The sequence below is a fragment of the Piliocolobus tephrosceles genome, chromosome 1 (assembly GCF_002776525.5).
Source record: "Piliocolobus tephrosceles isolate RC106 chromosome 1, ASM277652v3, whole genome shotgun sequence".
Lineage (NCBI taxonomy): Eukaryota > Metazoa > Chordata > Mammalia > Primates > Cercopithecidae > Piliocolobus > Piliocolobus tephrosceles.
The window spans coordinates 31,956,135-31,970,356 of NC_045434.1; the positions used below are offsets into that span (position 1 = coordinate 31,956,135).

Below are 14,222 nucleotides of genomic sequence, written 5' to 3' on the forward strand. Positions count from 1 at the left end.
ATATAGGACATAAACTATGGGTCATAGTGTTATCCCCAGCCTGAGTATTGCTCCCAAACTACACCGCACCAGGCCTAGCCTCTTCAAGAGCCCTCCCTGTCTCCCTCTTACCTACATCATCAAGTGAAGACTTCTGTTTCCGATTTTTAAGTTCCCTACTTGCCTCTATTCAACTCACCTCATTGTTTTCTTTCCCTCACTTGCACCTTTCCCCTCAGTGAATGAGTTTCCTCCCTGGCCTCGGTTTGCAGTTGTCAGAAGAATTCCTGCCTTCCCTCCTTTTCATCATTTTCTTCCCTTCATTCTCCTGACTGACTTATCCCTCAGTGCCTTCTCTAGGAAGCTGGTCTCTTCCGTCTTTGAATATCTGTGGCCTTCTTTTCAGTGGTTCATAGGTTAGGACAGTGTTTCCCAGTGTGGATGGCATCTCTGATGACATGAGATATATAAGGCACTAAATAGCCTTCAATAATAAGAAGAAAGGTATTTCCAGATTTAATCTCAGTCTTTTGTAATAGATCAAGGAGATATCTTAACCCCGATCCTAACCTTCACTCACAATCTCAGTTTGGTTCTAGTATTTTAGTGGTTTGTTTAGCATGAAGAGCATGAAACACTTCCTAATCTCTTTAACACCATTTTAACACCATCACCACTGCCAGCAACAACAGGCTTGCAGTCCCTGTATTTAACTGTCACTTAATACTATTAATATAGTTTTCTTTTAATTGCATTTATTTTTGAGGCTTTTTTATTTATGACACATGATAACTAGCTTTCTATTTTTGGCAATGCTATAACATTTCTTTTAAAAATATATTTAATTAAAGAGTAATCTATAGAAATTTTAAGTGCATGATAGTTTATGTATTTCAGAAAATATGACACAAATTGTGAAAGTGGTATAGAGCTGCTCAGCTTTGGGAAATGTGAGTCCTGTCCTGTCTGCTTATGGATGTGTTGATTCATGGGTATTACACTTGTCTCCTAAGTTGCTTGGTGATGCTTTGAGGGTAAGAATATTTTTCAATTTGTTTGACTTTTATGTCAATGTTTTTGTGTGGCATTTACCTTATATTTCTATTGTCTGTATCAGCAAACACAAATCTGTGGATTTAAAATGCATTCAATTAATTCTGATCATTGATTGATTTATTGATTATCTACATTTTAGGTACCTACCATCTCCCAGGCACTGTTTAGGTATATAGGTAATGGGGTTAGAAGATACATAAGACGTGGTCCCAGCCCTCAATGAAGCGCACATAGCAGAGACAGATGGGAAGTAAAATGGACACTATGATCTGTGCCAGACAAGGAGTGGCCACTTCTCCCACAGGCAATGGGGGAGAAAACTGGTGAGGACCGACTCTGTGGAGGAGAAGGTGCTTAGCTGTGTCTCTGGATATACACAGATGGCACTCACCACACAAGGCATGTGGGGAAAGGAGGACTGTTGGCTAGGAGTGCTCCCGGCAGAGGAAGCATCGGTAGTTGTGCATATGTGGAGTCTGGTGTTGGAGAAGAGTGAGGGGAAGAGCAGGTGAGGTACTTAGGGTGTAGAGGAGGCTTCAGAGGCTTCTGCCTCTTCAGAGGCAGAGAGAGGGCCTGTACTTTGGCTAAGGCATTGGGCCTTCTCCTGGTGGTAATGTGGAGTCATTGAAAAGTTTTACAAAGGGGATTAGCTGTCACTCATATTTGGGGTGTGAGGAAGATCATTCTAGTGGTCATGAACCCACCTTTGCAAAGATCATGACAGTGAGAGAAGTCTAGCACGGCTGACTCCTTCTTGGTTCTGGCCTCACTGGCTGGCTGCCCTCCTCACTCATTTCTGGGCATAGGCCAATCTAACCATGGGAGGAATTCAGTTTATAGTTTAATTTTAAAGCAAGGATGATAATAGTCCCTCCCTAAAACTGCTCCCCTCCTTTTTCAGGGACTGAAACTACCTTTGTAAGACTAATGAAAGGCCAAGAGATTAGGATTATGGGAGGGACCTGAGTTCTGCTAAACTGTAGGCATAGTTTCTATAATCCCTTACTGCTCAGGGTCATGTGGCCAGAGATTTGTGACTTTTCCAGTTGCTTCTATAGATAACAGCACTATTGCAGACTGGTCTTTTGAGATGTTTTTCAGACTTTTGCATTCAGGCAACTAAGTGACCCCACCTGGACCAGTGACACATGACTCAACTGGGCCTGCCTCCCCCAACTAAATGCAGACTCAGTGCACGAGGAACATTTTCCACAATCCTATGATTTCATTCCCAACCAGTTGGCAGTACCCATTCCCTAGCCCCCTGCCCACCAAATTATCCATAAAAACCCTAGCTTCTGAGTTTTTGGAGAGATTGATTTGTGTAATAACTCCAGTCCTTCCACTTGGTGTCCTTGTGTTAATTAAACTCTTTCTTTACTGCAATAATGCTGTCTCAGAGAATTGGGTTTATCTGTACAAAAGGCAAGAAGAACCTGTTGGGTGATTATAGCCATGTGGACAATGGGGTAGTCCTAGAAGCAGAGAGGCCGTTAAGAAGCTTGTTATCTAGGCATCCAGAGAAGATGGTGAGAGGAGATAGTGGCAGGGAAGACAGAGAGGAGACCACAAATATAGAACTTGATAATTAATCTTTTCCTCTACCTCCCTTTTTCCATCACTATGAAAATCTAACTAAGAGGGGGACACAGGTCATAATAAATGGGCCACCTTCCAGAACTTGGCACCACCACCATCTGCCTGGCTTGGATGTGTGTTTACCATCTCACGCCAGTTTGGTTCTTGATCTATATTTCCTGCCAGTGTCAGACCTCTAGGAAATTGTCAGTCACCTCTAACGCCACTTTCATTTTTTTCCCTTTTCCTTCCCAGGTCAGGTAATAACATTCCCCAAGGAACTAAGTGGAGTGGCTGGCCTTATTTCTCCCCTGACCTACGGGCTGGCTGGCTGGTTGCCTTGCTTCTGGGAAATGGCCAGGCAGCCTGTTGCTCCCTGTGCCCCTCCCCCACCAGGCAGCTCATTCCCTTTGTAGTAGCCTCATGTCAAAACCCATCAGAACAAGAGACTATTAATGAGGATGGGAAGAGACAGAGAAAAGAGGAAAACACCACAGTAAGATAAAAACAGATCAATAGTGAAGCTAAACAGAGCAAGAGGTTCTGAAAGCAATTCAGGAGCTGTCAGTTTCTCAACAAACACAGGGTTTCTGATAATCTCAGATGGACACAAAAAGGAGAGAGATGGACAAAAAGCCAGAGAAGCACATCAAGGGAAAGCAATAAGGAGGCTTTACCTAGCCAGAACTCATCCTCCAGGTTCCCGAAGCCAACACGGTAATCAGCCCATTTCCGGAAAAAATCAGTTTGGCCATTCTGCCGCCTCTGAAATACCTATGAAGGAAAGAAAGAAAGAAAGAAAGAAAGAAAAAAAAAAAAAAAAACCCAAAGAGATGCTAGGGAAAATAAACTGTGATAAGTAAAATTGATATAACTGGGTTTTATATCTGCAATGACAAAGATGTCCAAAGAAGGAACATTTCAGAGCAGAGCTCAGTATTACACAGCAATTTTTGTAGGAGATGCTCAGAACACTTCTCTCGAAGTGTAGAGGCCCCTGATGAATAGGCTCCAGTGTGATGTTGACACTAATTTGCACCCCTGCACTGTAGAAAGGACTCAGGATACATATCAAGCCCTAAATATCAGGGGAAATAGGCTTGGCTCTCCAATGAATCTTTTGCACTACATAGTGCAGTAGAAAGCATTTCTCACCAAAAGAATAGGACCTACTTCAAATCAGCTAGTAACTGTCATCGTCCTATTGCAGGCAAAGCAATATTGCATATCATTCACTTTCTGAGCTGTTTAAGTGCTTATTTTATTTAACCTCCAATATATCAACCTTGGCTTCAATTTCCAATTATGCTTTAAGAAGGAGTCACAAATACGTCAGAAACATAAAAGAAAATGTCTCCCAAGAGTAGCTGTTATGAGCACATCACCATTCAAAACCTACCCGTTTTGCACCAGGAAACATCCAGCACTGTTAGCAGAGTGAGAGAGGGAATCCGAAGCAGGGTGGAGGGGCTGGTTTTCCATCCTAAAGCGATTTGGCTAATATTGGGCTGCTTTAGGGCCAGGCGGTGGGAACTCCTGGCTGCCCCAACAGGCTTGCATTAAGGAGGCTGCCCTTATTTTCCCTCACTCTGTATTGCCCTATCAGGCATCGGAGGAGGGTGGTGACAGGAAACAGTGTCTCTGTTTTCCTGACCACTGGTGCTCCCTGAAGGTTGTGACAGCTCTGGGGAAGAACTAGGGAGACCCCGCGAAGAATGGGGAAGGGGAGTCAGCTGTCCATGTTTGGGCCCTCATCTGCTTTTCCATATGCAGTCCTCAATTGGAGGCTTCTGATCATCTCTCTGTGGCAGTAATCACCTCCTCATACAGAAATACTTTTCTTCCACTGCCTTTTTGTTTGTTTTTGTTATGCTTTTTGAGTCTTACTCACTCTGTCACCCAGGCTACAATACAGTGGCATGGTCTTGTCTCACTCCAACCTCCACCTCCCGGGTTCAAGTGATTCCCCTGTCTCAGCCTCCCGAGTAGCTGGGACTACAGGCATGCGCCACTATGCCTGGCTAATTTTTGTATTTTTAGTAGAGATGCAGGGTTTTGCCATGTTGGCCAGGCTGGTCTCGAACTCCTGGCCTCAAGTCATCCACCCTCCTCTGCTTCCCAAAGTGCTGGGATTACAGGAATAAGCCACTCTGCCCAGTACCTCCACTACTTTATTATAGATGCATTTCTCAGCAGACAAGATCCTTGGGCCCAACAGAGCTGCTACTGCCTTTCCCCAGCACCCTCCTGCTTAACTGTCCTTTCTTCCTCCTCCTTCTGTAAGGACAGATATAGTTATTCCTTTCCCTGCCTGGCTAGACATATGATTAAACTGCTGAATGAGGGCCTTGAGGGCAATGAGGAGCCCCAAGGTGGACATGTGGGGCGTGATAACAGGATGGCCAGAAGGATGGTGAAGTTGGCTTGGCAGGTGCTGAGCTAGGTAGACTAGAACACTGAGGATGCTTCCGTGCAAGGAGAGCAGCCGCCTGTACTTACAATCCAGCCGCCCCCGTCGGTGGTCATATCACAGTACACTTGTAACTTCTGGCTCAGTTCCCCATTGAGGAAGATGGGGTAAACCCCACTCAAAGTGTCTCCATTCATTAAATGCTGGGCACAGTCTTGAGGATGAGGGAACACCCGGCCCCCTGCAAGGAAAATAGACAATGTCCAGAAAGGGTTCTTTCTCTCACTTTGCGTAAGAGCTCCTTAGATCATAGAAGGTCTTAGCAGGCCTCCTGGTACATCATCAACAGCTGCAAGAAATCCTTAGTGGAGCTCAAGGTGTGAATGTGGGGACTTGGCATCCTCTTGGATTTCCCTTCCTCAGCTGTTGTTAGACTTATCAGACAACATACAGTTTCATGGGATCTGAGGACTAAAGGGCTGAGTTTATGGTCTAGCTCCACCAGTTACCTATTTATTGGACTTTAAGTAAATCAATTGGGCATCAGTTTTCTTATCAGTAAAATGAGGATAATAAAAATCTCCCCCCTTGAAGGGCAAAGATGTGTTAATGCAGCTAGTGATTGGTTACTCAGGCAATGATTACAGATGCATGGGCCAAAATAAATCACTGCAGGCTCCATCTTTCAAAAGGATGAGAGGCATCTGAGCAAAGCTTTCTATCATCTTTACAGTAGCCATTAAGGAATGCCCAAACAAGCTCGGCATTAGCAAGAAGATGAATTATCTATTCCTTATACAAAATAATCTCCTGACTGGACTAAACAATCAAGTGGCCATGCTTTACAGTTCAGTTTAAGTTTAAGGAGAGGGCAGGGGAAGTAAATTGCAGCTCATCTTTCAGAGAGAACAGCCCAATTTGTAGAACAATATCTAATTAGCTGAAAGAGGAGTTTAAATCCTGTGTCTTGAAGAGCTTAGCTTCAGGGCAAATTTTAATGCTGACCAGGAAAGCAAAGCAGCAGAAAGCCCACGGGAGGAGCTTTTCTGGACTGCAGGAGCTGCTAGAGCAAGCTAAAGGCAGAGCTTGCTGTGTGGGAAAGGGTGGTTTGGGTGCTCTGTAAATAGAATGATCTTCTGGGTTAACGAAGAGCATGCTGCGATTGATCTAGTTCTGCATCCTTGAACTGTTGCAGTCAAGAAGAGAGGCTGGGGAGGGACAACACGTGTCAGTCACTGCAGTGTCCCCTAGTGGCAGAACCGGTGCACTACAGGTGAGACATAGGGCCCGCTGATGAGTCAGAGTAAGTGACAGCACAACGCCACCCACGGATGGCAACATAGCAACCTCACTGAAAGCCCTGATCATCTCAGACCCCATTATAGATCACCAGTGAAGCCTCCTATGTCAGGAAGAGGTGGTTGGAGTCGGTTTATGGAAGGCCCCCCTGGAGATGTGTTAACTGCCCCCCGCCCCCGCACCAGGACCACGCTTTCTTCCTTCCAGCCAGGCAGTGATCTTGTTGGTTGGGAGGGAGGCTCCCCAGATGTGCATGAGGCAATGATGCATGGTTGCTGGGTGCGCTTGCCTTCCCTTTGACAAATTGCAAGGCCATTTGGTTGTTTATAGATTCCATTTGCTGTGATTTAGTCTGTGGCATTAATGTAAAGACAAGAAGCATTTTGCTCACACAGACTATCAAGAGCAGCAACCTGGGATTTTCGCATCTTCGGAACTTGGAGAAGACACCACATTTACAGCAAAACCATTCCTTTTCAACCCGCTCCAGCCTGCAACTCTAATCCTTGTCCAGAATATTATTCCTTTTTTGCAGACAAGAGAAGGCAGAGGTTCACTAATAGTTCTCAGACTGGGACCTCATTAAAATTCAGATTCCTGGTTTCCATAGCAGATTCACTGAATCAGAATATCAGGGGGTGGTGCAGGGAATCAGTGTTTTACTGAAGCTTCTCAGACAAGTCTGAAGACCAGCTGGATTTGAACCCACTCTTTGTTTGGCACATTTTCCTCTTCTCTAGAGGCCAAGAGGTAGAACTGGCAAACTGAGCAATGCCTCAGAGGAGCCCTGTGGTCTGTGTTCTCTGCCCATATCCCTGTGGCTGGGTGGATAAATACTATAGATTGAATCTCTGTCTCTATCTCCCCCACTCGCCCCCTTTCCTCCTCTTTCCCTTTCCCAGTAGGTATGTCTTGAGTGGGCTGGTTCCAAGAATTAGATTGAGTGTGATAGGAAGGAGAGGGGATAAGAGATTGTATTTAGCCTTGAGTCTAAGCTTTGTGTTCTAGTTTTTATTGTTTTGTTCTGCTTTGGGGGTCATTGGACTTTGGCTTAGCTAATAATAAAGAGCACACTGGTTCCTGCTCTGCTGTATTCAGTGTGAATGTACTGGGCCTTCATACATTTTAGGAGACTGTCAGGGCAAATTTCAGGCATTCCTAGCTCTCTGGACATCACACCGTTTAATATTATCAGAAACTCGCCTCTAACCCCAACATACATCAGCTCAGTAATTTTTCCCAAAGCAAAAATCTTAAGACCAAGAGCAAAACTGGAAGGTTTTTCTTCCTTGTGGTGCAATAATTGGAGTCTAGACTGATGAAGAAACTTTTAATTTTTATTTTTTTTAGCACAGGCTGCGGTGATTACTAAGTTAAGAGAAAAGCCACAAGAAGTGCTTGGTACACTGAAACGTCTCATGGTTAAGTGTTTCTAGATGTAATTGTGAGATCAACAGGACCATGGTGTTCACCAGAAGAATTGCTCAGAAATTGGTTTGTTCTGGGCAGTGGAGGCTGAATGCTGAGTGGAGTGGAGCAAGCTACATGACACGCAGTGCAGTCGGGGGACCACCGCTGCTGGGACAGACTTCCTCTGTCCTGGCCCTGCCCCTTACTTGTTTTGGATTCTTGGGTGTTCCTTTAAAATGATCAGCTTTAATGGCCCTGGCAAGTGTCTGTCCACTTTTCTGACCTCAGCATCAGGTCTGAAGCCACAATGTCAGCATTTGTCTCTGAAAACAGCCTCAGCAGGTTTCTCTGTAAGCGCAGAACACAGTGTTGCTCCATAGAAGTACAGGCAGCCACCTCTGGCTATCAGCACTTAGATTTGTTTTTCCCAGAAGCTTGTTTGTGGTTGACTCTCCCTTCTTAGAATCAATGGCCCACATCTGCAGAGTAGCTGACTAGACTGTCAGGGGCAGCCTGAGTCTGCCGACAGGGCAAGGTTACCTGCTCAGCCCACATGGGGTGAGCCACTTGGCCTCCTCACAGCGTCTCCCAGTGTATTTACCTGTTTACACTCTTACCAATTCAACAAATATATAACAGAGTGTCTGCTGGGTTTCTAAATACTGGGCTAAAAGATGGGAATGTAAAGAAGGAAAAGACACAGTCACAACCTTTCAGGCTGCTCATGCTGTGGTGGGAGAAACAAATATAACCTTGAGCTCTAAATGCTCTGGGAAAGAGATAAACATTGCAGGCTGCCAAAACTTGGATGTGGGTGTGCAATGATGCCTGGCTGGCAAGGACGGGGTGAGCAGTGGGGGCCTGGGATAGGACAGGGGGTGACAACTGCTAATCAGAAAGTGACCTTAGGAACTGACCTAGATGCTGGCCACAAATTGGTGGAGAAGGGTGTTCCAGGCCTGTGCAAAAGTATGGCCCCTTTGGGAAGTTGAAGGTTTAGCAGGAGACAGAGCAAGAATCGGGTGGGATGGAAGAGAGAGAGCCCTGGGGAGGTAAGCAGGGATAGGATCATGTCATTTATGGAGGCAATTGGAGGAAGAGTCTTTTGGTGGACTTTAAGCTCAACTTGTTAGAAAGAACATTCTCACTGCAGTGTGGAGAATGAATTAGATGGGGGTGAGCCTGGAGGCAGGACCCCATTCAGGATATAGTAGTGGGAACCCAGGAGGAGAGTGACAATAGCCTTTAAGGAAGTAATAGAGTAAGTGGAGAATTAACTGAACAAGGCAGCTTTGATGTGTTCACCCTAAACAGAGCTCTGGAAGAAGGCCCTCAGGTTCTGCAGACCACCTGCCTTCTGCCCAAGGGCAAGTGCAACAGACATCCAAATCTTCACGAGTCAGCTAAAAGCATCCTAGTACTAGAGGAATGTTCTGACATCATTTGTCTTATTGTTCTGTGGATCCACTTATATCAGAAGATCCAATTTCATGGCAGATTAGGTTGGTCACAGACTGGCAGTTGCCAGCCCGGCCCCTCTCTGTGGCTCTTGATTCAACATGGCAAGGGAGGGCTGGGTCCTGATGACACTTCCTGCTGATTTCCCTGATGCCATTCTGGTCACACCTGCATTCATTCTCCACACTTTAGCCAGAGTGACCTTTTTATAATGTGAATGTGATCTGATTTCATCTTATGTCTTACTTGCCAAAAACCCTTCGTTATTGCAATTAGAATAAAATCCATAATCCCTACCATGGCCTATGAAGCTCTGTACACTCCATCTTTGTCCTGCACTCCTTCCCGCTTTCACTCTTCTTCAGCCTCATTGGCTTTCTTTTAACAGATGGAAAAGACCAAACTTACTCCTCCCTCAGGCTATAGTAATTACTCCTCCCTAGGCCTGGAATGCTCTTCTTTGTGGATTCACTCTCATTATTCAAGTCTTGCCTCACGTGTCTCAGTTAAAGAGACGCCTGTCCTGACCACCGTAGTTGAGACCAGGGTCTGGGATCGGTGGAGGAAGTGGCAAGTGATAATCAGGAAAGACTTCCTACTATAGGTGCTGTCCTAGAAGTCAGTTCTTTACACTGTCCCTATTCCATTACTCTGTTTATGTATTTACTCAGTTTTTGGTCAATTCCCATTGCCTCATCCCCTTGAATGTAAGTTCCATGAGAGTCTACTCATCTGGCTCTTACCTTATTCATCACTAAGCACTTAGAACAGTGTCTAACCTAAAGTAGGTGCTCAATCAGTGTTTGTTAAATGTATGATGCCACGTGAGCACTATATCCTATCCCTCCCCTATGGTTACGAAAAGGAAAATTAAAATTAGATTTTCTGAAAACATTTGGGACAACACAGTTTAAAATAGGCCAGAGCAGCTTCTGTATATAGTAATATGTAAGGTCCTGCTGTAACATTCACGATGTCACCTTCGACCTGTGGTGTTACTGGAAGGCAGGCCTCGAGTGCCAGATGTCCAGGTTTTTGGCATTTTTGAACAAAGAATTGGGCAAGACACACAAACAAAGTAACACAGGAATGAAGCAGAGAAGGCAGGGATTTATTAAAGCAAGAAAGCACTCCACAAGGTGAGAGTGCACCTGGGCAAGCAGCTCAAGGGCTTGGTTACAAAATTTCCTGGGTGTTAAGTACTCCTTTTGAGATCTCTATCAGTTACCCCTTATCTGAATGAAGGTTTTGGTCTGTGGCTAAAGGCTGGGGTGAATTGAATGCAGATGAAGGGATGACTGGTGCTTAGGGTGGCCAGTCTAGGACACTTTCCCTTTCCATCTGAGATGTGGTGGATGGGGGAGGGTTGTAGGGAGAGCAGGCTTTGAACCTTTGTTACTAGGTGTGGGGAGATGGGGTTTTTTATTTTGGTTTAAGTTTAGGAAGTTGATGTTAATTGACCTTAGGGTACCTGCCTTCATACTCAGGTGTTTTCCTTTTGATCCAGCTTTGAGAAATCAGCATGAATTGGTCTTACACTCCCTGCCTCTAGACCCTATTCTCCTGCCTCAATAGTAGGTTGTATTATTGCTTGGCAAGCTTCACTGCCTCCCTGTAGGGGATCACACGTCCCTGTCCTATTGAATAGTACAAACAATTCTATGGAAATCAATTCAGTAACTTAGATGACGTGGACTAATTTCTTGAAAATCACCACATTCCCAAAGTTGTGGAAGATAAAATGAAAAGATAACCTGAATAGTATGAAACTATTTTTAAAAATAGAATTTGTGCGTAAAATCTCTAGAAAAAGAATTTCCAGGCCTAGGTAGCTTCATTCTGAATTCTACCAAGAATTTAAAGAATAAATATCATCAATTTTATACACTCTTTTCCAGGAAATAGAACAAGAGGGAACATTGCACAACTCATTCATCGCAGCAGCATTAGTTTGATAAAAACAAACAAAAGAAACAAAACAAACACACAAAACAAACAAACAAGACCAGCCTGGCCAACATGGTGAAACCCTGTCTCTACTAAAAATACAAAAAATTAGCTGGGCATAGTGACAGGTGCCTGTGATCCCAGCTATTCGGGAGGCTGAGGCAGGAGAATCTCTTGAACCCTGGAGACAGAGGTTGCAGTAAGCCAAGATCATGCCACTGCACTCCAGCCCCAGTGACAGAGTGAGACTCTGTCAAAAAACAAACAAAAAAACACAAAAAACAAAGGAACAAAACCAAAACAAAACAAAACCCCACAAAAGCAAACAACACCAAATAAAGGAAGAGGAAGGCTTGGAAGAAAGTTTTGAAAAAGTCTATTTTGTTTGTCTTTCATATTGCCATGGAGTAATCACTGCCTACCCTTCACATGTCTGTGGCCTTTTTCTAATACCTGCACTACCAGGCAGAGGAGCTGATGACCCCAAAGGAACATGAGCTCACAGAATATCCATTCACTGAAGAGTAAGACTACTGTGAAAGACCACAACCATTATGCGATTGATCATCTGGTACAGAATTATTAGAACAGAATTTAAATTAAGCACAATGACTTTATTTAAGGAGGTAAGTAAGTAAATTAACAATATGAAACAGGATTTTTAAAAAATCGAATAAATAAAAATTAATATATTAACAGTTTAAAGTAAGAATACAGCAGATAGGGTGAATGAGGGATTTGAATAAGCTAAAAAATAAGCAAGTGAATTGGAAGTTCTGATTAAGGAACTCTTTGAGAATAAAAAGTAAGAATAAAGAGAAAGAAAACGTTAAAAAAGCTAAGGCATTTGGAGGATAGACTATGTATTTCAACATCTAGCTAATAGAAGTCCTAAAAAGAAAAATAAAAAGAAAGTGCTTAAATAAATAATGAAGATAAATGTCTTAGAATTAAAGATGAAATAGATCAGATTTAAAGAGTGTATAGACTGTGAAACTGGAGATAAAAAGATAAATGAACTTCAAGACATATAATGAAGTGTAAGAGTTGCAAAAAGAAAGAAACACTGTTTGTTTTTAAAGCTTCTACAAAGAAAAAGTAGACCACCTACAGAAGAACAAGAAGCGGATTAACATTCGACTTCTCAATGGCAACACTGCATTTGAGAAGACAATGGAAAAAATTTTTAAATATGATGGCAGCAAATATTTTTAGGTAGTATTTTATATCTGATCAAATTACAATTTAAATGTATGAAAAAAATACAAAAGTTCCTCGGGCATATGAAATTGGGGAAGGTTTGCCTTACAAAATCCATTATTGAAAATTTAGAGAACACAAATAAGAGTGATAAGTTCTAGAGATGTGAAAAGTACGAATGATTAACTACTTGGAAAAACTTTATTTATATTGTCTTAAATAAAAGGCTATAATTAACAGAGAGAAAAGAGAAAGCCTATCCATTAGAATCCAGAGCCAAAACCTAGACAGGGCTTGTTTGTGGGGAGGTGAAGCAGGTAGGGAGGAAAGAGTCCAGAGGGATTTGAGAGGGTGCTCAAGTACTTGGATTGTTACACGAAGATGCCATATTGACACATTTAAGAAAGGAGGAGGGATAAACAAACATAACTATGGATCTGAAATCTAAAGTCTTGTTCTTTGAAAATATTAATAAAAGAAATATATCACTGGGAAGACTGATTGAGAAGTAAAGACAGAATATGAAAAAAATGAAAAAGGAAAAATAGCTACAGATGCGGTAGAGATTAAAAAAAAAAACAATGAAAAGTCTTTTGAAGAATTTTATGCTACTAAATTCTGGAACTCAGGTGAAATGAATACATTTCCAAAAATTTATAAAGGGTCAAAACTGGTAAAAGAAGAAAGAAAGAGCATGGATGGATAATTAATTTTAAAAACTTAGATGTGGTAGTCAAATGTTTCCCATTCCAAAAACAAAGAAACAGAAAGACACAAACAAAGCAACAACAACGTGCCCAGGTGGTTTTAGTGATGAGTTCTGTCCTGAACAAGTTCTTCCACAAAAGAAAAAAAAAAAAAAGAAGAAACAAAAAAGAAAAAAGAATGAAAGATGAAGCTGTCTAGCTTTTTTTGGTTTCTTTTTAAAGTGAGATTAGTGAACATGGATTTCAAAACCCAATAAAGAGGTATACACAAGAAAAAAAATATATAGGCCAGTTTCATTTATGACTTCTAGATGTGAAAAGTCTAAACGGACAGTAGCTAACCATATATAACCGTGCATTAACAAATCATATTCAGGTGAGATTTCTCTAAGAATTGTAATTAATTTATCAAGAAAGAATCTATTAATATAACTCACTTCATTAGTATACTAACCGATAAAAGTCATATAATAAATTAAACAGGTATTATAAAAACCATTTGATAAAGTTTAACAACAAAGCTTATTACAAAAACTCTTAACTTAGAAGAAAATTCTATACCTTGATAAATGTTTTAAAACTCAAATCTAAACAAACACTATTTGTGTTTATTTAAGGTTAACCAATTATATATTTTCTTTGTTTTAGAAAAAATTAAATAGGTTTTTTGTTTGTTTTATTTTTTGTTGTTTTGTTTTATTTTATTTTATTTTATTTTATTTGAGACAGGGTCTTGCTCTGTTGCTCAGGCTGGAGTGCAGTGATGCCATCTTGGCTCACAGCAGCCTCCGCCTCCCAGGGTCAAGCGATTCTCTTGTCTCAGCCTCCTAAGTAGCTGGAATTACAGGTGTGCACCACCATGCCCAGCTAACTTATCTATCTTTAGTAGAGACAGGCTTCATTATGTTGCCCAGGCTATTCTCGACCACCTGACCTCAAGTGATCTGTCTGCTTCCAAAGTGCTGGGATTATAGGTGTGAGTCACTGCACCTGGCCTAAATAGGCTTTTTATTTTTAATTTAATTTTAATTTTTATCAAAAGGAAGTTTAAAAAGGAAGATTTAGCAAAGATTATGCAATATGATAATGCTTTATTTACATTCCTTTTGACAATGCAACTAAAGTCAAAGTACCTAATATTGCTGTCACTATTTAACGTAGTTCAGGAGGTCCTAGGT

At 42.2% G+C, this 14,222-nt stretch overlaps 1 protein-coding gene across 2 annotated transcripts in view; it reads right to left on the reverse strand.

Moving 5' to 3' along the window:
* TNR (tenascin R) overlaps positions 1–14,222 on the reverse strand; it is a 413,725-nt gene that overhangs the window by 9,479 nt on the left and 390,024 nt on the right. For both annotated transcript variants that reach the window (XM_023207213.2, XM_031935622.1), the window contains 2 exons: positions 5,113–5,264; positions 3,291–3,387 (listed from right to left, as the gene is read on the reverse strand). In XM_023207213.2, coding sequence (XP_023062981.1) covers positions 3,291–3,387; positions 5,113–5,264 — 249 coding nt within the window. The remainder of the gene's footprint in view (positions 1–3,290; positions 3,388–5,112; positions 5,265–14,222) is intronic.